The 21,951-nt window shown below is 43.0% G+C and overlaps 1 protein-coding gene across 2 annotated transcripts; it reads left to right on the top strand.

Moving 5' to 3' along the window:
• Positions 1–162: 162 nt before the first annotated feature.
• On the top strand, positions 163–21,732 carry lmtk3 (lemur tyrosine kinase 3). 2 transcript variants are annotated; one of them, XM_063485244.1, is made up of 16 exons: positions 163–408; positions 2,656–2,789; positions 3,192–3,339; positions 4,687–4,760; positions 4,934–5,052; positions 6,954–7,041; positions 7,863–8,011; positions 8,099–8,183; positions 8,270–8,391; positions 9,330–9,479; positions 9,574–15,838; positions 15,929–16,092; positions 16,309–16,442; positions 16,861–17,195; positions 17,276–17,360; positions 20,333–21,732. In XM_063485244.1, exons 1-16 carry the CDS (start codon positions 318–320, stop codon positions 20,458–20,460), a joined length of 8,271 nt encoding a protein of 2,756 aa, XP_063341314.1. In that variant the 5' UTR covers positions 163–317; the 3' UTR covers positions 20,461–21,732. The 2 variants fall into 2 exon arrangements, with proteins under 2 accessions (XP_063341314.1, XP_063341313.1); XM_063485243.1 differs by having other exon boundaries at positions 2,656–2,804.
• Positions 21,733–21,951: the final 219 nt, after the last annotated feature.

Genomic DNA, 21,951 nt, shown 5'->3' with positions numbered 1-21,951 from the left:
CCGAGGCAGAGCAGAAATGGATGCGCAGCGAGAGGCGGCCTGAGGATGCACAATAGAGCATCTCACACACCGTGTTTAATTGCGGATTAGAGCGGAGGGGAAGAGGAGGGGGAGGGGGGAGAGCACAACAAGGAAGGCAAGGAGACGCTCTTTATTATTAGGAGAAAAGCGGAGAGGAGGAGGGGGAGACGGAGACAGCGTGAGCCCGGAGACGGCACAGACCGTGGCGGGGGGACGGGAGAGAGGAGGACACCGACGCTGACAGTCGGCAGAGGCGCTCGGATGCTGTTGTTGTTGTTGCTGCGGACGCGGCGACGATGCGGCCACACTGCTGGGTGATGGTAGCGTTGGCGGGGATCATGTCGTACTTCAGCCCGGAGAGAGCCCTCGGAGCACCGCAGAGGGAAGGTGAGCGGATTCGGAGAAGGAGGAGGTTTGAAAAGCTGTCAGGGATGCTGGAGAAAGGAGGAGAGGATTTGGGGGGGGGGGGGTATAGTCATTTATGAAAAGGCCTCTGCACACTGAGGTGAATATTGCATTATCAGCCAGTTAGGCTGAGACATAATGCGAATTATTAGTGCTGGCTGACCTAATCACAACAGGAGCGAGGCCGACTGGGTGATGGGTTGGGTACCGTATTTGCATGCAATGATGAAAATATTTCGGGCCGCACATCGATGCCTTTTTAAACAACATGTACTGTATGCACAGCAGGGCTAAAATCGTCGGTCAGTGCTGGATATTTAGTCTAAAAATAGCCTCCACTTGGCTCTTGAGACTATTTAGCCCAATAACCACTGCTGGCATCTTTATTTTTTTTGCCGTAAATTTGAATATGCCTTGTTCCCTGAGAGCTGGCAGACTGTTGTGTTTGTGTAATGTGTGCAGTCATTGTATTGTGGTGTATTGTTTTGATAGAAGCTGTTGGCACAGAGGTTGGTGGAAAAGGCCCTGTGCTGGGTTCCTATTTATATGCAGTGTCTGTCTGGACATCTGTCTAGGGAAAGATGAAAGAATAGCACTGCTCAGGAATTGTGCATCAGGATTTGTGCCACTACTTGTGCTGCTGGTGCATGTTTTTAGGGGGGGGGGGCGAGAGGGTCATTCAGACTTTACAATGCTCCACTGCTCTGCAGATGTGATTTGAGGTTTATATGACCAATAATTAGCTATCTTTCTCTTTTCTTGGATTATCAGTTTGGTGCAATCCAGAGTGACAGTTTTCTTTTATTAGCCACAGATTGGGCCACAGCAGCTTTCACTTCAGTACAGAGCTGGTTTTATATGCTGAGCACATCTTCACTTACCTTTTCTCTGGCTGCTTCTGCACTATGTTGCAACTTTATGTTGAGCACAAAAAAAATAAAATAATAAAAAATAAAAGTTGATAAAAGTCTACATTAGGTGCTGTGTAGAAGTCACAGAAACAAAATATTATTTCATTTCCTAGATTTTTTAAAAAAATCTTTAGTTTTTTTTGTCGAGTGTTGATCCTGTTCTTACAATATTTATCAAGCTGTTCAATTATTAAATGTACTTTAACATTTATGCATGCAGTGTTTACAATATCATGACCATGTTGAGGAATGTACTTTGGGATTTTTATGAGGGACACAGACAATCACACTGTGATATCTTCAGACTGCACATATTTAAAAAACAGCAATTTATCTGCCAGTTATAGTTACAGTATCAAGGTTTATATGTGCCTCCTTTCCCCTATTATATTTTGTATTATATCTCTTAATTTTTTCTTATGATCATAGTTATTTGACGTTGTATATCTGCTTTTGACTGCCTTATTTACACAGAAAAGATGTAATTTTATTATTAATGGTTACATTTCATGTACAGTTTAAGCGTGAGTTTGACACCTCGTGACTGTTTCAAGGTGTCATTGTTCCTCTTTTTTGGTCATCTGTCAATGGTAATAAAATGTTTTGGCTGCAGAAGTGAAATGAAACCTATAAACAATACCTGAAGGGTATTTAACCACGCTGCCCTGCCCCTTTTCTTTTCTACAGATGGTTCACTTCCCACACTCGACTACATTGAGGTACAAAAATCAAATGTCCCGACCCCTCCCTCTCTCACCTGAGTAGTAAACCTTCCTGATTTGAGTAATTCTTCTCCAATTTCTGATCCCTTCCCGAGTTAGCGCTCCTTTTTTTTACCTAAATGACAACTCCAGCCACCCACCTCCCCTGCTTCTTAACTGTGTTTCCTGAGTGGAATGCCATTTCTGATATTTCCCCCCTTCCCCCCAAGCTTTTCTCCTTACTGGAATGGTATACTCTCCCAAACTTTAATTCCAGTCTCTATTTTCTTTTTACTGACTCAGACAATGTGTTCTTTAATCTTCAACTTAGTTTGTTTTCCTGCTTATTTCTCCCCAACTCCCTGATGCAAACCGTCCATTGGGGTTCTCCACTGTGTCTCAGGCCTGCTTCTAAGAAAACGCTCCAATGGTTTTTCTGCTAAACACAACACCTATGTAACAAGATTTCACACCTTTCTGCTTCAGTGAAGTCTCTCTTTTTTTTCTTTTTTCACTGACTCAGACCTATCATTGCTCCCCTTGTAGAAGCACAAATCCCCTGAATTTCTACATTAAACCTGTCCTCCGTTGTATTTTTCTTCCTGTCGTCCTCTCAGTTTCTCAGTCCAGGGCTGCATCCCTCTCTCCTCCACCCTACGTCGTCATCCTCATCTCTTGCTCGGGGCTTGTCTCTTTTGTTCTGCTGCTCCTCACCTGCCTGTGCTGTAAGAGAGGAGGAGTGGGGTTCAATGTAAGTCTTCAACATGTAAGAGATCTATTCACCTCTCTCTGCTTTCTTTTGCTTCTTTTGTTTGTTTTTTAATGTGTTTTGTGCACGTCTGCATGCTTTTATATGTGTCTGACTTGGTAAACTGCACAAGTATTTGTTTTGGAAGTGTGAACAGTCAGTAACTCCAACTTAATGAAGCAGAAGGGGTCAATAATCATCTCTCGGTCTAATTTTGACTTAGTGTTTTTGTTCATCTGGCAGACAGAGTACAATTTGTTCAGAATGAATGATTTTTCATTGTCTGTCCTTTGTAGTTACTGCTAAACTCAGCTTTATTATTAAGTGGAATAATACGTTTTCTTTTATATTCATAGCTATTACAGCTTAGTGATTTTCTTTTATGTGCTGCTGTGGTTCAACCAGGAGTTTGATAACGCAGACGGGGAGGAGTGCTCTGGAGGCTCCAGTCCCATCCAGGAAGACAGCCTGTCGTCATGTCCCTCCCTCCCTGAGGTCTACACCTTGCCAGTCAGAGACCGCCCCAGCTGCCCCTCCCTGCAGGATGGAGCAGGTAAAAACCTAAAGTGCCTCTCACTTTGCTCAAACTCTTATTGAGCTTCCTACCTCTCAAAATAAAGATGAAATCCTGCACTAAACTCCCTCAGGATCTGTTGCCTGAATCACTGATGCGGATCCACTAAAGGTCTCAAACTGAGTGCGCAACCAGAAGGATTGGACTCCCTACTGAACCTCAGTGAAGTGGAAACTATGATTTGTGACAATTTTGCATCAGGGCTGTAATCAGGACGCAGGCAGGGATGTGTGGAGTTTATGTATTTGGTTCAATTCAGTTTTATTTATATAGCACTGCAATATAACCTGCAAACGTATTCAAACTATACAGTAAAGTGTCATGAGTTTTGCTATTTAGTGGTCTCACTGACTGTTCACAGCACTTTACACTGCAGGCCACACTTATAGTGCACACACTTCTATTCTATGCACGTAAGAGCTTTATCTACCTTACACTCACACCTTTGGACTTTTAAAAAAATCATCAATTAACCTAACTGTAGACTGTGGAAGGATGCCAGAGTAGCTGGAGAAAACCCTCGCAGGCACAGGGAGACCATGCAAACTCAACATTATAATGAGAGACTCTGACTTCCTTTAGCAAGCTTTCTTGAGTTGTATGTTTGAACTCTGATGGTACAGATTCTGATGATGAAAGTTTTCAAAAAGTAGAGAAATATTTCTCTCTGCTTAATTTAGGTTAAAAAACTGAATGTATGAGCATGAACAATAATCAAGTTTATTGTGGAAACATTGAACTCTCTCTGCACGATGGCATGAGCTGATGATTGTTTTCATTATTGATTAAGTTTCTATAAAAAGAACAAAAATCTGTTATAGTTTCTTAAGGTGATGTTGCGAAATTTGTGATTTTGCTTTATCAACACTCCAAAACATGAAATTATTCATTTTGCTGTAAAATGAGAAGGAACAAATCCTTACATTTGAGAAGCTGGAATGAGAGAAGTTTTGACCTGGAATAACAGCTTAAGCAGTCAACTGATTATCAAAGTGGCAGAAGATTATGTTCATTGATCATCGCAGTTCAGATTGCACATGCACAGCAGGAAAACACAACATGGAAAGCCAGGGAAAAATACAGCGAGAGTAGATTTCTCAGTGAGTTAAAATTTTGTCCATGACTCTGAATTTTCCAGCTAGATACATTTTTATATGATTTCGTATATGTTTAAAACATGTTTGGGGTGGATATGTCATATTTATGTGTTGCTACAGGGCAGAATCTGAGTGTTTTTGTTCTGTTAATAAATTGTACATCTGAAAGAACATCAACTGCTGACGTCTGTGTGACCCTAATCTTTTTTTATTTCTGTTTTTTTTGTAGATCCCAAATCTCAGTGCTTCAAAAGGCACGCTTTAAACTATCTCCAGGAGATAGGAAATGGCTGGTTTGGAAAGGTAAGGAAATCTGAAATATAACCATCCCAAATCATTGATTGTCTTTAATACAGCATCCCCTGCTTTAATTCTGTCTAACAAACAGATTACAGATGCTAACTCAAAGTAGTTCTTTTAGTACCCATCTCTTCCTGTGGGAATTTTCCATGTTATTGTCCATCGATCTCTTCTAGGTGATTCTGGCTGAAGTGCTGTGTGACTGCAGCTCCTCGCAGGCTGTGGTGAAGGAGCTGCGTGTCAGTGCCAGCCCTCTGGAGCAGAGGAAGTTCTTGGCTGAGTCTGAGCCATACAGGTGGGAGAAACTGCTTAAATTTTGGTAGCCATATTGCAGTCTTAGAGTGAGATTCTGTAAAATTTGCATAACAGTAACCACTGGAGCCACAAGAGGCAGGTATGGAGAAATAATAAATGTAGGATATCGAATCAGGTGTGACTCTCTTATACTTGCCAGGACTGCACAGACTCCTGTGAAAACTTAAGTGTAACACTACTGTTTCCATTCGACTTAAGAAGCAGCCAGGTACTGCTTGACTAACTGATCATCAGCAAGTGTGAGGAACTGTATAAAATCAAAGGTTTTGGTGGTTTGCTGGTTTAGAGCAGCGGTCCCCAACCTTTTTTGCGCCACGGACCGGTTTATGCCCGACAATATTTTCATGGACCGGCCTTTAAGGTGTCGCGGATAGATACAACAAAATAAAACTAGTACCGGTACCGATAAAAAGAAGATTTATTCATAACACACGTGAAAAGACCCAGGAAAACCGAGTTAACAATAAAAACGATAACAAAACAACGCTGAAAACCGATAAAAACCCTGAAAACCATACATTTCACACCTGAGCCTCAACTCTCGCGGCCCGGTACCAAACGACTCACGGACCGGTACCGGTCCGAGGCCCGGGGGTTGGGGACCGCTGGTTTAGAGCATTCAGTTGTGTGTTAACGCAATGCTACATTCTGAAAGGTCTGACCTTGGTTAGACCTTGGTCTGACAAGGTTACATCTCAGTCTCTATAGGCCTCAGTTAGCATTTTCATGACAGTTGAAGTTAAAGGTCATGCCAGTACAATTAGAAAAAGGCTTAAAAACTGTGGCTTGTTTGGAAGGATTGCCAGAAGAAAGCATCTTCTCTCTATAAAGTTGCAAATTGCATCTGAAAAACCACAAGATCTCTGGAAAGATGTCCTTTGGGTAGTCAAGACCAAAGTAAAGATACTTGGAATAATGTACAGTGCCACATTTCAAGAAAACTAAACGCAGCATATCAGCACAAACACTTCATACCAACTGTCAAACACGGTGGTGGATTGGTAATAATTTGGGCACCTTGCACACATTGAGTCAACTATGAACTCTGTATACTAAAGCACTGTAGAGTCAAATGTGAGGCCATCTGTCAGCTAAAGCTTGGCCCAAATTGTGCATTGATGCCAAGCACAGGAGCAAATCTGAGAAAGAAAAGAGTCAGTGTTGCAATCAAAGTCAAATCTGAAATGCAACTCAGTGAGCTGAAGCAGTGTTGCAAAGAAGTGTGGGTCATAATTCCTCAACAACAATGTGAGAGATGGATAAAGTCATACAGAAAGTTAAACTGCTTCAAGTCGATGCTGCTAAAGGTGGTTCTACAGCCTGCTGAATCATGGGGTGTGTTTAGGTGAAAGTCATGTCTTTTGTTACGTGACTTTATGTCGGTTTCAGTGTGTTTGTGCAGTTTTGTGATATTTTGGCTTGAATGATTGAGGATTCATTGGTTTGTATGTGCGTGTCTGGCTCTGTAGATCGGTTTGTGCTGTGATCGGTGTGTTACTACTGAGTTTTTAAGGGTGCACTTACAGCTATAGCATATATACTCAGATTCACTAAGGCTTATCTGCTAGCTCTGCATTGTTTGCATTTGTGATGTGAATCATTTATAATTCATGTGATGAAAAGAACAAAAGATTTATTTTACTAATAAAACTATTCGTATGATTAATGTGAAGATTTTTAGTCACTTAAAGAAATGTAAGTAGATAATGGTGACAGCCCTGATTAGCCTGTGTGGTCTGAGATGGAACTGAATTCCAGTGTTCAGGATCATCTAGCTAAGGTTTGCTCACTTTAAGTCTCACTGTTAAGCATTTAAAGGCAGCGTGTAAACATTTATCTATCTTCTGTCTGTTCCTGTGTCCCTCTTATGTTTCCGTTCAGGAGCCTTAAACATCCCAACATCCTTCAGTGTTTGGGGCAGTGCAGTGAGAGCATCCCCTTCCTCCTGGTTATGGAGTTCTGTCAGCTGGTAAGTAACTGAACATAAAAGGAGGCGGATGAACTAATAATAGGAATCACACAAATGAGAGGTGCATATTTTTAATTTAGTATAGCGTGCAATGTTTTTGTTGTGCTATGCTTGGGGTTTTTTAGATAATTTGTGCACAAATTGGTTATGGTATATCGGTGATGTCAGTGAGAAACACATGAGAAATCACAGTCGAGCTGCATCGATAAGATCTTTACATCTTATTTTAATTTCATATAATTTGAGGCAAAATTGTTTTTTACAGTTATCGATGCTCCGCTGTCACTAAAATCTGTTTTGCGTCGATACAATCAGTTTGTTTTCCTTCTCTCAGGCGGTTTAATCAGCAGCTGATTAAGAAAACCATATGAGCGGACTTCCAGGCCAAACAAAGATACAAGCAGATCAATTACAGCAACACAGTGAGAGGAGCCAAACAGCACTGGTGTCCTCACTGACTGCAGTTACCCTCTTTGATAAAGTCTCCTATTGTCCTTTCCTTGCAGATATTTTTCATCCCTTTATGTTGTCCTCATTTTATTTCCTTACTCTTCCAGGAGCATAAATGACTAACACAAAGGCTGCCAGCTCATTACTAATTCCCCTGCTGCTTTTGAGGCGCTGTGATGTAAAACACCTAAAAAAAAAAAGCGGGGGGGGGGGGTTATTTGCTGCAGAAGTAAAATATATCTTCTTTGCCTATATGATGGTCCTGCAGGTTTTATCTCTGTTTCAGGAGAAGGAAGAACACTCTGTATGCACTTCACTCAGCCATCATTTTCGATCCACTGTTTATATTTTTGTTGTGATGTACAACGTAGGGTGACTTGAAGCGGTATCTGCGAGCCCAGCGTAAGTCAGATGGGATGACTCCAGACCTGCTGACCCGGGACCTCTTAACCCTTCAGAGAATGGCTTTTGAGATCACCTCGGGTCTGCTCCATCTTCACGAAAACAACTACATCCACAGGTCAGTTGTCGCTTTCACTTCCACTGTTGCCACACCTCCAAACGTGAGGATCTCTGCTGAGGGTAGCTGCTTGTTTTCTCCCTGCAGTGATCTGGCTTTAAGAAACTGCCTTCTGACCTCAGACCTCACTGTCAGGATAGGGGACTATGGCCTCTCACATAACCATTATAAGGTTAGGATTTTTTTTCCTCTGAAAAATGAAATCCAAAGTCAGTTCAGTCAAATCCATAATAATTTCTGTGGCGTGTCTTTATGAAGGAGGACTATTACCTAACTCCAGACAAACTATGGATCCCTCTGCGCTGGATTGCTCCTGAGCTGCTGGAGGAGTACAGAGGATCTCTCATTGTTACGGACCAAACCAAGACCAGCAATGTGTGGTATGTTTTAAAGCTGCTCTGTGTTAACACCGCTGGCAACAGATCTGAATTAACGAGTTAAGCCGATAAGGCTGGTGATAAAATATTGATGAAAACACAAAGGTTTTTTTTATCTGGGGTCCAATTTTAAGCTACTCTTAAATCTTTTCCTACCACCATTCATTCCTTTAATCAGCGTTGCTCAGGTTAAATCCCGACAGCACAGATTAAAAGCAATTTAAGTAAATGATGCTCTCTGGATGGACAACAAAGAAAATCTAATTTCTCCTAACAGCTGTGCAGAGATTAAATGAGGATTGAGTGCGTGGACAGTCGGCTATGTGAACATAATCTGAAATGCTCTTTCTACAGTCTCAGTTATATTACAATATGATACAAATGCAGCTTGTTGTGGATCCATAAAAGAAAATAGTTCCTACATAAAACTGCTGTTTGTGTTATGATTTGTGGGAACACCAAACTAAAGAGCAGTATGATCTCACATTTGCTGGAGTAGAGTCCTGCTCAGTTTGTCAGCAGTCTTAAAGCTGTAACCAAGCCCGGTGATGCCAGAAGGAGTGCTGAAGAAATGAGAGCAAATCCTTTAAGCTCTAATATTACAACCTTCCCTTTCATGTGCTTTTTTTAAACGAACCAACAAGAAAACAACCTCCTAACAAAACACACGAGTAGAGCAAAAATACCTAAGAGTATTTATTCTTCTTTATTCTTTCTGAAAAAACATAGTTTTCCTTAAAAAAATGGAACAAAACAACTCACATAACAGTTTTTATTCTCCTCAGAAAGTCAAACCTCTGTGGGTGTTGGAGTAAATGCTTTTACTCCAACACCCACAGCAATGAAGGTGTTGGAGTAAAAGTGTTATATAACAACAAACCTCAGAGATTTTTTTGAAGATTCACCCCTTTTCACTTCTTCAACTCATTTTTTCCTCTCAGGTCTTTGGGGGTGGTGATATGGGAGCTGTTTGAGTTTGGCTCTCAGCCCCACAGACACCTGAGTGATGAAGAGGTGCTGACCTTTGTCATTAGGGAGCGACAGATCACGCTTGCCCAGCCTAGACTGAAGCTCTCCCATGCAGACTACTGGTCAGTACTTATCCACTAATTAGACTGCATTGATCCGAGCACAAACTGTGTCTCTCCAAACTTAGATCCTCTTGTTTTTCTCCCTTGTCTGCAGGTATGAGATCATGCAGTCCTGCTGGCTACCTCCGTCGCAGCGCCCTTCAGTGGCTGAGATATTCCTCCTTCTCTCCTCCCTCTTGGCTGCTGAGCGAGGAATAGCGAGGGGGAGTGTTGGGGAAGAGGATGAAGAGGACGAGGAGTATGAGGAGGGAAGAGGAAGGAGAGGGGAGAGTGAGGAGTCATTTGAAAGACGCTGGGACTTACTCCGTCCACCTGCCTTTCAGACTGCAGCAAACGAGCGCCAAAGGGAGAGGGATTACGCCAGGGAAGACAGAGACAACTCCTACCCTCTACTGGACCCTGTGGGGAACTGTATTACCCCATCCACCTCTGAACTGGATGACATCCTGACAGTCACCGAAACTAGCAAAGGCTTGAACTTTGAGTATTTCTGGGAGAAGGCTCATGCCAGACGAGGCTACAAACCTCTTCCTCCTCCTCAGCCAATCCCTACTGTGAACAATAACCATAGGCAGTCTTTGGACACTCCTACTGTCGTCCCAGTGATAAGCGCCCGTAGCCCATCCCTCGCCAGCGAGTACTATATCAGACTAGAGGAGCACACTCCCCAAGACAAGTCGCCGTCTCTCAAAGGGAAGGTACATTCCTCTTTCCGTTCAGATTGCCCTGGAGACATGGAGCTCATGGAGATCCGCAGCGGGATGCTGGGCAAAGAGCGAGTCCCTTATTGTTCATCTGACAAGTGCGGAAAGGGCCTCCAGACCGTCCGATCGAGCGAGGTTCAAGTCCAGTTGCCCAACACAGGCGTGGCTGAATTCAGAGACACTTCGAGCAGAGTGACTGACTTTTCCATAGTTGATTTAGGCGATGATGATGAAGTGGAGAAGAAAAAGAGCAGTGAAGCGGATAGAAAATCCACAAGCTCTCAAGCTCCCATCCTCCCTCCCAAGCCTCGTTCTATGTCCATGTCATCAGTCAATCCTCTTCACTCGCGCCCTCTTCCCGCCCCTCCGCTCGGATATAGAGGACTGCCCCACTACACTATCAGCGGAAAAATTGAGACAGACCCCCATCACATAAGCACCTGCCCACCATCTACCTTTGATCACCTCGGGCTTCATCGAGCCCGACAGACTCTTCCCCCCTCCCCGTCCCTATCGCCCTCGCTTCCCCCATCGAGCCATCCAATTTACCCTCAACCTCCTCAAATGTGTCCTCCTCCTCTTCCTCCCCACTCCAAACCACAAAGGAATTGCCCCATCTACAACACAGGGGACATTCACTCGAGGTATAATAAGCCCCAGATGCAGAGATCCAACAGAGACCCGCTAACCTGTGATTTGTCCGATAGAGAGAGTGTGCTCCACACTTATAAGGAAACTTCCCACTCGCGTGCAAAAGACTTTGACTCTCCCGTACGTCGAGAAAACCCTTTGCGCCCTATTTATCGAAACTTACCCCGCCCTCAGCTCACAAAACCCCAAATTGACAGACAGTCTTCATCGAGTCCGACTTACTCAGATGAGGATGACTCTCCTTTCATGTCCCCCGAGAGACCTGGCTGTGGGACGACTGTCACTCATTCTAGTCTATCTGAAGATGCAGACCCCACCACTACAGAGCTCTTCTCCAGGGGAATGAAGAGGACTCAGTCACGCCTTGATACCATCCTGCCTGCAATTTGGAAGGAAGATGCTGAGCAGCAGGCAGAACGTGTCGCTGCAGCCAAGAAATCTCCCATGCATCTGTTTCTGACGGAGATATCTAGTGTGACAGAGTTGAGTGAGTCCAGGTCAGAGGGCTCATATGCAGCGGAGAAGGAGGAGAAAAGAGAAGGAGAGAGATGGGGGAACTTTCTGCTGCCCAACAGAGGCATGCGCCGCTCCCAGTCGCTGATCACAGAGCTGGGATCAGCAGGACAGTCATGGGGACCAGAGAAAAATGTCAGCAGTGCAGAAGCTGAGGAGGACGATGCTGTCACTAAAGAGTCATTCCAGAGGGATCTTTTTCTCACAGAGATTGACACAGGAAATATGGAGGCGGACATAGAAGGCCTACCAGAAAATGATCCAGTAAAATACCTCTATCCTGCAGGATCCAGACTGAGGCCCTATGTCTGCGCTCCAGGCCTCCCCTCATACACTGAGGCAGAGGAAGCCTACTCCAAAGGCATACGGAGATCCCGCTCTCTCCTGTCTGAGATCACAACGGAAAAGCACGATTCTGAAATACATTTTACTGAGAAGGAGCCGCGGAGAACTGAAATCACCAGAGAGGAGTTCCTGAAAGAGATCCAATCAGCAGAAACCTTTCTGACCGAAATCATATCGAGACAAAATGCAGCTGCACATAGGAAGGAAGCAGATTCATCTTACTCCCCTACTCCAGTGTCCCCTGAATATGAGTCCATCTGCATTGACCCAAACTCAGCTCAGACCATCAGATTCCAGTCAGAAAGCTCCATACGAGCAGCCAACAAGGGCAAAGATGATACACAGACTGAAGCCATCTATGCCCAAGTGACCAAGCGTGCTAAGAAGAGTGAGATCAAAGTTTCCTTGAAACCTGACATCCCCATTCTTCACATTGGATCAAACAAACCGGACAGCCAAGTAAATAATGCTGACCACTGCCAGTCCGGTGAGTTTGTGTTTTCTGAAATCATGCCTAAAAATGGTTTACTACATAACCAAACACCCGTGTCTCAGAGAGAAGAGGAGGAGTGTTCGGACGGCCCTGCCTTACCTGCCAGAGGAGAGCAAACAGATCTGCCAGAGCACTTTCCCTCTGAATCCACAGAGAACGTTCAGGAAGTCAACACTGTGAACCTGCGTGAGAGCCAATCACTCACTACAAATGAAGCTGTTATAAGCAATGGCGAGATAACAGAAGATGACCTACAGACGCACAGTCCTTTGAGGGGGGATCAAACAGACGGAAAGACTCATAGCATATCTCATGATCCTGAGAAAACAGCTGATTTGGAGAACTCTAAAAACTTGGATTCTCTTGTTAATGAAAGTTTTGCAGAAGCGAAAACGGAAAATTCACTTCAGCACAAAGATGAGCGTCACACTGCCCAGAAGGTGCCCACTCCCGCAGCCACTCCTACCACGCCGGACTGGGACCCTTCCTCCGATTTTTCACTCGTCACCCCCACCGACTCAGTCCTGTCACCTTTGACTTCCAGCTCAGCTGACTGCCTCACGCCTAGTGACTCATGGACGGGAGGTGGTGGAGGAGGAGTGGGAAGCGGCGGATGGCGGGCTCTGGGAAATGAAACACCACATCGAGACTCTGCATATTTCTCAGACAGCGACTGGGAGGGTGACGGGATGAACAGGAGGAGCAGCAGCGATGGACTTGTTGCCTCCAGGCCTGGCAGCGGGAGAGGAGGTGATCGGGGAATACTGACAGGGATAGAGGAGAAAACCGAAGAGGAGGGTGAGACTGGAGAAAAGAGTCCATTAAGAAATAGTACCCACATGTCAGATAGGACAATGGAAACTGGAGAAGGGAGGACTATTGAGAGTTGTGAAGAGAAGGGTGTACTGTATCCTGAAAATTACCCGATCCCTAATTTAGGAAATGACAAAGATATTCTAAACAAAGCGCTGGGATCTGCTCAGAGAGACGATTCTGGCATTTTCCATAACGAGAGCAAAAAGTCAGCCCTGCTGTGCGATGATCCACAGAACAAGGACTGCGTGGACTTAATTGATAAGTTGTTTTCAAAATTAGATGATGAGCCACTTAAAGGGCTTTCACACAGCAGTGGGTACATGATAGACAGCCATTACACAGATGGCATAATTTCTCAGATAGCAGACTGCAAATACCAGGACTCTGAAGAGAGTGACTTAAATCTATATTCCAAGAGTCCCACTGAGACAAATAGCTTGATCGAGTATGAATCTGGCAGCCACTCAAAGAGTTGCATGTTTGGACTGAACAACAAAGATTATAAAAATGTTACAGAGACAGATAAAGATCTCAGTCAGCTCAGTTCTCCCAAGTCTGGGAATGAAGCTGTGGACTCTGCAGCACCATCCCAAGTTGACAGCACCATCGAGTCCAGATTACCTAAACTTTGTGATGTTCAAACAAACAGCGTTATACTTGGAGATGAAAACCTGCCAAATGACAATGGGAAGGCTGCTGATGCAAAAGCAAGCGGTCCGACGTGTCTTTGGGGTGAGCAGGCTGCTGAAGACCCTGAGAAATATGGAGAGAGGCCCTGTGTGGACCACAATGAGCTGGGCTTGAGAAACCTTCGCTACTCAGATGGCGAGGAGGAGAGCGAGGTCACAGCAGAGACAGAGGAACAGAAGGCTGCTGCAGAGCTGAGTATCGCTGTGAAGGAGAAGCCACCCCTCAGGGGAGCAGCAAGTGGCATGGACTCTGCTAACGATGTGGATAACAACTCCTGCGAGGGTCTAAATGCGACAGCTAAAGAGTTATGGAGTGCTCTGGAGGAGGATGAAGACAGACCAGGATCTGGGGCGCTTAGGGACGAGTTTGACTGCTACCGCTTTTCACAACTAAGGGACTTGCGCTTGTGGCCAGATGAGAATGACCAGTGGGCCTCCCCGGAGAAGAGGTGTCAGGGAGTCGACTTGAGATCTGAATTTTTCTCCGGGTTCGGGAATAAGGCGTGGGAGGTGGGCGAGAGGCTTGTTGTAGGTCAGGAATATTGGGAGACCGAAGAAAATGATGAACTGGCAGGAAGTGAACCTCACCCTGCTGTCTTGGAGGGCTGTGAGGAAACCTGGAACAATGAAACCCAAGGGCTAAGCGGCAATCTTTGCATTAAGGAAATGTGGGACACAAAAGACAGAGAAAGCCAACAGACAGAGAAAGTAGCAGACATACAGCAAGAGGAAAACATTGAGAACCTGGGGGAAATTGACAGCATTAAGAAAGACATAAAAAGTGACATTTTGCATGTGGAAGTAGAGAATATAGAAATACCAGAGGAAGAGACCTTGGAGGAAGGACAGAGGCAGAATGCATCATGCACAGAGGCAGCCAGGGACAGGGAGGGTCAGCTAGACTCCACAGAGACAGCACAAAATCAAGATTTTAACAGATGGCCCCAGAATCAACTCTGTAACAGAGTGGAGGAGGCAACGTCGACTGTGCACGCTGACAGAGAGGCAGGCGCCAATTTAGAAAACTGTTTCAGCCACATTTTGGAAACCAAAAGCTCAGATATAACTATCTGCATCGCCGAAGCTCCTCATGTGACGTTTTCACAACTGGAAAATTTTAAATCGGGCTTCAATTCGGAAGCAGAAACGAGACCGTGTTTTGCCAGGCAATACATAGAAGATGGAATAAACACTATAAAAGTGGAAGAGGATTACAAAGATGTGCCCTTGCCAGCTAATACCAGTGACCTTGATGCAAAGGAGGAGATAGATCAGTCATATCCACAAGAGGTCGACAATTTCAGCTCAGTAGATTTTCCGAGTCCTCCACCGAGCATAGACCTTGATATGCAAGATGATAAACTGGAGAGTTTAGACGACTCTTTTCCTAGTCCACCGCCATCCGTCATAGAGGGAGAGGACTTTATTAGTCACATTAATCTAGAAGACTTTATTACCAGTACTGAGACAGAGCAGCTTATTTCCCCAGCACACAACACAGATGTTTCAGAGACACCTCTGCAAGAATCGCCACCTGCTACAACTCAAAGTAAAGGGATCTCTGCCAATCTCAGCCTCCCCTCTGTGCATATAACACTGAGCGATGAGAGCAACTTGACGTCCAGCATAGAAAGCAAGGATGGTCATAATAACCTGCTCCAGAAATCATCCCCCATAATGCCTTCTGCACCTCATGGTCCCCTGAACAACCTCCCACAGCTGTTGATTTCTGAGTGGAAGGACTTGGATGAGGAACCTCTGGAGGACTTTGAAAAACTGGAACAACTATGCTATATATCTGGCGATGAAGAGGAAACTCTGGGGGACCTTTTCTTGGGCAACCTGGAGCTTCTGGAGTCGTTAAAGAAAGCACCTGATCACAAAGTTAGCAGTGGTGACGGTCATACAGTCAGCGAGACATGCGACTCCTCTATACCCGAGGGTAGCAGGCTGGATTTAAAGGAGGACGAGATGTCTGAAGACTCTGAGAAATTGGAATCTGTACAACCGACGATCCTGGATTCCCAGAACAGTCTTCCACCTCAGGACGAGAGGAGCGACGGACAGAGATCACCGGGTCAAATTTCTGATGTCAAGGACCAGCGGTCTCTGAACAAGATGACAACCAAGAACGGCCTCATGATGCAGGTCAGCATGATTTCTTGTGGCTTGCTGTGCATGTGAGCGGTGCTCCTTGAGTTTGCTCGTGCTCTTTACTGCTTTGCTTTGTTGCTTCAGGTGTGTGAGGAGAGGCTGCAGTTCTCACTCAGTGAAAATGTGAAGACAAATGTGCTTTGGGGGACGACTGTTAAAGACACCGTCATGCTCCGGACATGGGGGGAGGAAGTCACAGGGAGCAGCGGTGATCTGGTCACTGTGAAAGAACAAAGAGAGGAAGAGAGGTATGGAGGTTGCAGAACAGATTATTCTTTTTGATGCATCCTGTATTTCTGGAGGAAGTAGATCCAATAAAATATATTCACACAGATTTTGAATTATTTATTTTGTATTTTTACTGTTTTCAGTTCAAATAAATTCAAAAGCAAGATCTAATTCAATTAGATGGAAGTGACAAGATGAACTGTTGTTTTCCTTCCTTCCTTCCTTCCTTCCTTCAGTCAAGAGGAGCAGGAAGCTGTTCCTGCCATTGAGCCCCCCATCAAGTCTGATGAACCTAAAGCTGAGCCGCTCACTGTGATCGAACAACCTGAGGTCCCATTACCTCAGCTTACTGCAAACCAAGCAATGAAAGGTATCAGCTTCTTCCACGTTTTACAAGTACTCATAATTATCCCTGATTATACTGGGATATCGCTGATAAACATTTAGCGTTTTGACTGTCTTAGCTAAGTACACCTCTCTAAGCCTTTTTATTTGTTTTCTTCTCCTTTGATTTGGGCTTCCACTTCTTTTAACCCCAAAGATCCAAATCTTCTCCCAAGTCAAAAAGAAAGAGAAAGATAAAAGTTTTGGGCATTTTCTGACTAATAGGTTAACAGATTAAATAAATCGAGATGTGATACGCCAGTCTTATTTTACAGAATTTAATTTTCTCTCCTTCAAATAGAATATTTGTGCTAACTTTGGCAGATATTTACTTCATTGCTTTTGTACTCAAATTTGTGATTAGGTTTGCTTCTAACGTTTCTTTTCTGCTCTTGCTTTCATAGCAAAGCTAGCTCGCCTCTCGCTCACCCTCCCACCTCTCGCTCTGAGTCTTCCCCTCACCCCTACTGGAAAAGGAGGATTTGGAGACGGGGCTATCGGAAACCGGATTGGAAGACGAAGAGGTCTTTCGTCTGGGAGCGACCCCGATGAGGAGGAGGAGGATGAGCAGGAGGACGAAAGCTCCCGGAGGGTGATTGTAGTCACAGAAACGGACGTGGACAAACGTGTCGGGCTCCGCAGTCTGCTGAAATCACCCAAGGAGCCAATGGACAGAGAGAAGGACAGAGGAAGAAATGTGTCCTTTTTTGATGATGTCACAATCTATCTTTTTGATCAGGTACGTCTCCTTTATTCTTTCACTTTTTTTTATGACGGGTTCTTTTGGAGTAAACCTGACTATTTCTTTCATCCCAACAGGAAACTCCAACTAATGAGTTGAGCAATTCAACTCCCACAACTCCAACTGCGGTGTCCATCAAAAGCACCAAGTTGGATTTGCACGGTAAGTTAACCATTTTCTTTCAGTCATGACGAGATGCAGAAGAAAGAAGGTCAATTTTAAGTTGTGTCAGTAACAGTGTTGTCCTGTAGGTCAACATGTCTCAGGTCTAATTGTGAGAAGACGATTAGAGCAGAGGAGCAACACTTGAAGCCTAATCGGAGCTCATGTGTACATCCAGAGATATTATTCAGAGCAAATGGTACTTAAATAAATCTGAAGTTTATTGGGGATTTACATGACAGCAAAAGGGGTTATAGGACATTCATGGCTAGAAGATGATTCTAATATCAAAATCAAGTATCAAAAAATAAGTCATTTTTTATGTTATAGCTTTTTTGACCAGCCACTGATCCCAAATGCTATAATGACAATGTTTTCCTTACATTAAGTTTTCCCACATAATTTAACAAAATGTGCATGCTATTGTTGCTCAAAGATATAAAAGCAGAGTTTGGATGGACTGCACATACTGACAATCATTTTGGTTGCGCTGCAGTTTGCAACTGCTGTTTTCCTTAGTGTCAGCAGCACTAAGCAGTGCTTTCTGATCTAGCTAACTGGCAGCATCTAGCCAATCAGTAAAAAACATAAAATATGTTCAACACAGAGCCAACTTATAATATGAGCTTGTCAGTTTCTTCAGAGGTGAATCAATCACCTCCCAAACACACCCAGGTCTAATATGACCACTTATCCTAGGAAAGTGTACTGGAACACTGGAAGAAGTAATAGTTTTTTGAATGTTAGTTTAAATGTGAGCCTCTGTTCATACTGACATTTGTGTTCACAGAAAATGTTTATTTCTTTTAATTAATTAATTAATTGATGACTGAACAATTATAAAAAGCCTCAGCTGTTCTGTAGGGTGTTTGTTGCTTATGCTGGTCAAGTTTATTATAGCTAACTAAACCTAAAGATAAAAACTGGAACTAGATATGAAAAAAAAAAACAATTAACTCAAACAATTTTGTGAACTTGGAAAACTAACTAAATTTAAAAAAATTATAGAGGAAATAGTCTTAATTTTGCCATTTATCAATTTGGCAAAGTTTGTTATTACACACTGCCTGGTGAGGCTTATTTGGACGTGTTTATTAAGATTTTGGATGCTTACAAGACCGTTGGTAAGCTGCTTTCAAAAAATAATGTATTATCTGTACTGACTTTCCTAAATCTTGCCTCTGGAATTTGGTATAAATACAATAATAATAATAATAAGAAGAAGAAAGACTAAAACTAATGCTGGAACTAATAAAAACTAAACTTAAACAAGCAAACTCACTCTGGCAAATAAAAACAAAAACTCTAAACGACATAAAATAAAAGCTAACGAGAAAATACAAAACTAATAATAACTGATGCTGATGTTAGCTTTCAGTGCAGCGCTGCGCCACACAGCTGTTACCATAACTGCTGGCTTGTTAGACTCTACATGCATCAATGTCTGCTGCTTCTTACACAGGGATTCAGTCTCCTCCTTGAGCTGCCTAATGATGTAACAAAATGTGACAGCCACTAGCACATTCCCAGCTAAAATGGAAAACCTCAGTTCAGCCCTCTCCTCTGCAAATATGGAGCCAGAGTTAATCTTCTATAATTATGCCCCGGGATGCTGTGACATGTTGAACTGAGCAGGGATGTTAATCCCGCACTCAACAATGCAATGCCCGAGTCATGTTTCCCTGCAAATTTTCAGCTGCTCTCGCTACTTTCCACTCTCCATCTCATGCACTCAACACCCTTTTTCACAGACTAATGAAAGTTGGGGCTCAGAGTTTCCTTTCGAGCTGTGTCACATACAGAAAAGGCAAAATTAGATTCCTTAATGATCTTTCAAGCCTTTCAAGACTTCAAAGTTTTGAAAGAGGTCCGTGTTACTTTTGAGTTATTTTAAACTAAGACTGTGTCGCCTCAGTGTGGTTGTTGACTGATAATCTATATCTATTAAGATATAGATTATCAGCTGATTTTCTCCCCTGTGCTTGGTACTGTTTTTTTCTTGTGCATCTTATAAGTGAGTAAACATGTGTGCCAGTCACAGATGGATCATCATTCTTCTCCTCAAGGTCACACTGGTAATTTTACAGGTACTTTTTCTCAGCATAACCTTCAAGCAGGTAATGCTCGCCCTGATGTACTAAATGATATTGATAATATCAGATTCTCAATGTTGATGCACAAAACGTCAAAGAAAGAACTTGGTGGTAAATGGATTGGTACTTCTGGCACCTTCTACTCAAGTTTGAGCACTCAAAGCAAGTCTCATTCAAACAACCTGTTTATACCTTATACGTTAACACACTCACATCAATGCACTGGGGGCAACTCAGGGTTCAGTGTCTTGTCCAAGGATGCTTTGACACATGGCACAAGAGGAGCCAGGGATTGATCCTTGATTGGTAGACGACCAGCACCACCTCTTGAGAATAAACGAAGTGGTAGCTTGAAACATCGCTTTGTCACACATGCTTCATATCGCTTGTATCCTGTTAGATGATGATGATAATGATGATCTTATTAGTTGTAATGATGGAGGGAGTGGTCCTGTTGGAAGGGCCGGGCCTGCCTATTAACCATCATGCTGATATAATATGCTCAGTGCTATGACACACTAATCCATTTATATATTTTCATTGCTTTTTATAGCAGAATTAGGTAGTTCTAGTCCTCCAAGTTTGACAGTTTGCAAGCTTCTTTGACTTCTTAGTGGATTCTGATTTGTTTGTGCAATGCAGCCAACAAACGATCAGAAAACGTAATTGTTTCAGTTGTGATTGATTATGAACCGGGTGAATGTTTTGGTTTAATTCCAATAAAAAGCCTTTCCTTTAACTTTCTCTTACAGTCAAACACATGCTTATTGCCTGGGAACATCCTGTCCCTTTGGTCTTCGGTACTTACGCCTGGTGCACTTGTTCTGGTTTTAATACCAGCACAGTCGTGATGCTAATGTTGTTTTTTGTCTCTTTTAGGGCCAAAAAGCAAAGAATCAAAAAGGAAAGAGGATTTATCAGTCAAACCAAGGTCGCCTGTCGGGGTAAATTCAGTGACTTCATCGCGCTTCACTGTCAGCCCGGCTGACGACCCACACCTGGTGTGATGTTGCACATCATCCTGGAAACACTTTAGAGCTCAACCCTCTCGGACTGGCCCGTGAATTAACCCAACAACCAGCCATTCGCCCAGAGGATATTTTTTTATTGAAGAGGGAACTGAAAGAAGAGACTTCGATTCTAAAAGCTGGAAACATTCCAGGTTTTACTAGTGACGGGATTTTGTACGACTGGGGGTTGCTGAGCTCCGGCCTGCCACTGTTTACAGAGTTTATTCATAGCCTTTGGCTGCAGAAATCTTTGGAAAAGGCAGCATATGCTAGGCGAAGAGGAGCCGGAAGCTTTGTAAAATCTGAAACAGATTCGACAGCTATGCAGTGGGAGTCTTGCTGTGTACCAGCTTACCTTCTCTTTTTCTGCTTTGTTTTGTTTTGCCCTCGGAGTGCGGGAAATGCACTTTCTTTAGTCATTCATCTGTCTATGTAAACGCTTGGATCCCGGTCCTCTCTTTATTAAGGACATTTTTCATTGCAGTCAGTCAGTTGTTCTTGTAGGCAGCAGTTTGAAACAGAAATTGCTTGACTCCTGTATTTGACAATACTCCTCAGCATTTGTACAAACATCATAATACAAGTGTATACAGTATCATTTTAGAGCTGTTTACTTTTAGATGTATTCTTAGACTGCACGAAAAATGAAACAAGCAGTTTATTTTTACTTTTATTTCTGAAAAGCTTTAATTTCTATATTTATTTCTATGTTATTTTACTTATTTATGTAAAGTCAGTTTCCATGCAATATCTTAATTATTTATTTAATCTATTAAGTTATGTATTTATTTGCTTTGGTGCAATTGCATATATGAACTTAGCTATAATTTGTTTGGGACAGAAATGCATCTAGGTCTATAACTTCTCCAAGATCTTCATAACAAATAAATCAAAATATTTTCCCAAACGTCTTAATTGCTAAACAAAAAAAAGTATTTTGTATAATTTTACTTGTTAATATATGCCAATATGTATGGAACAACGTCCTGTAATGTTTCATTATTTTCCGATGTCTATGAATTTTTAGCTGTCTCGTCATTCTTTTATCTTAATTAATGACAGTTAATGTAGCTTAGCATGAAAATTGAAGCCTTTCATTAGTAAATAACTCCCATTTGTTTGTGTATCTGTTAATTTATTCCATTTTCTACTAATAACAGTCCATCATGCAGTCGAGATCCAACTAGTCAATTTGTTTAGTCTGTTTAAATGTTGGTTTAAACTTGTATTGTTTAAAGAATGGTTTTCAGGGGGCAATGTATAAACAAGGGGGAAATAAAAACTATGAAATGTGAACCTCTTATTTGAACTGCGTCATATAAATAAGCTCGATTGTTGCTTTTACTTCATTCGTGACCAAGAAAAGTTGCACTCATATCAAGATACATGCCTGTCAATGAGGGCTAAGTTACAAACTATTGAAATACTAGAAATTTTACTCAGACACGTATGGGCCGTAAGAGCAAGTTATATATTATAAATCAATTA

Source organism: Pelmatolapia mariae, linkage group LG10_11 (assembly GCF_036321145.2).
Source record: "Pelmatolapia mariae isolate MD_Pm_ZW linkage group LG10_11, Pm_UMD_F_2, whole genome shotgun sequence".
NCBI lineage: Eukaryota > Metazoa > Chordata > Actinopteri > Cichliformes > Cichlidae > Pelmatolapia > Pelmatolapia mariae.
This window is presented reverse-complemented; position numbering and strand designations above follow the sequence as displayed.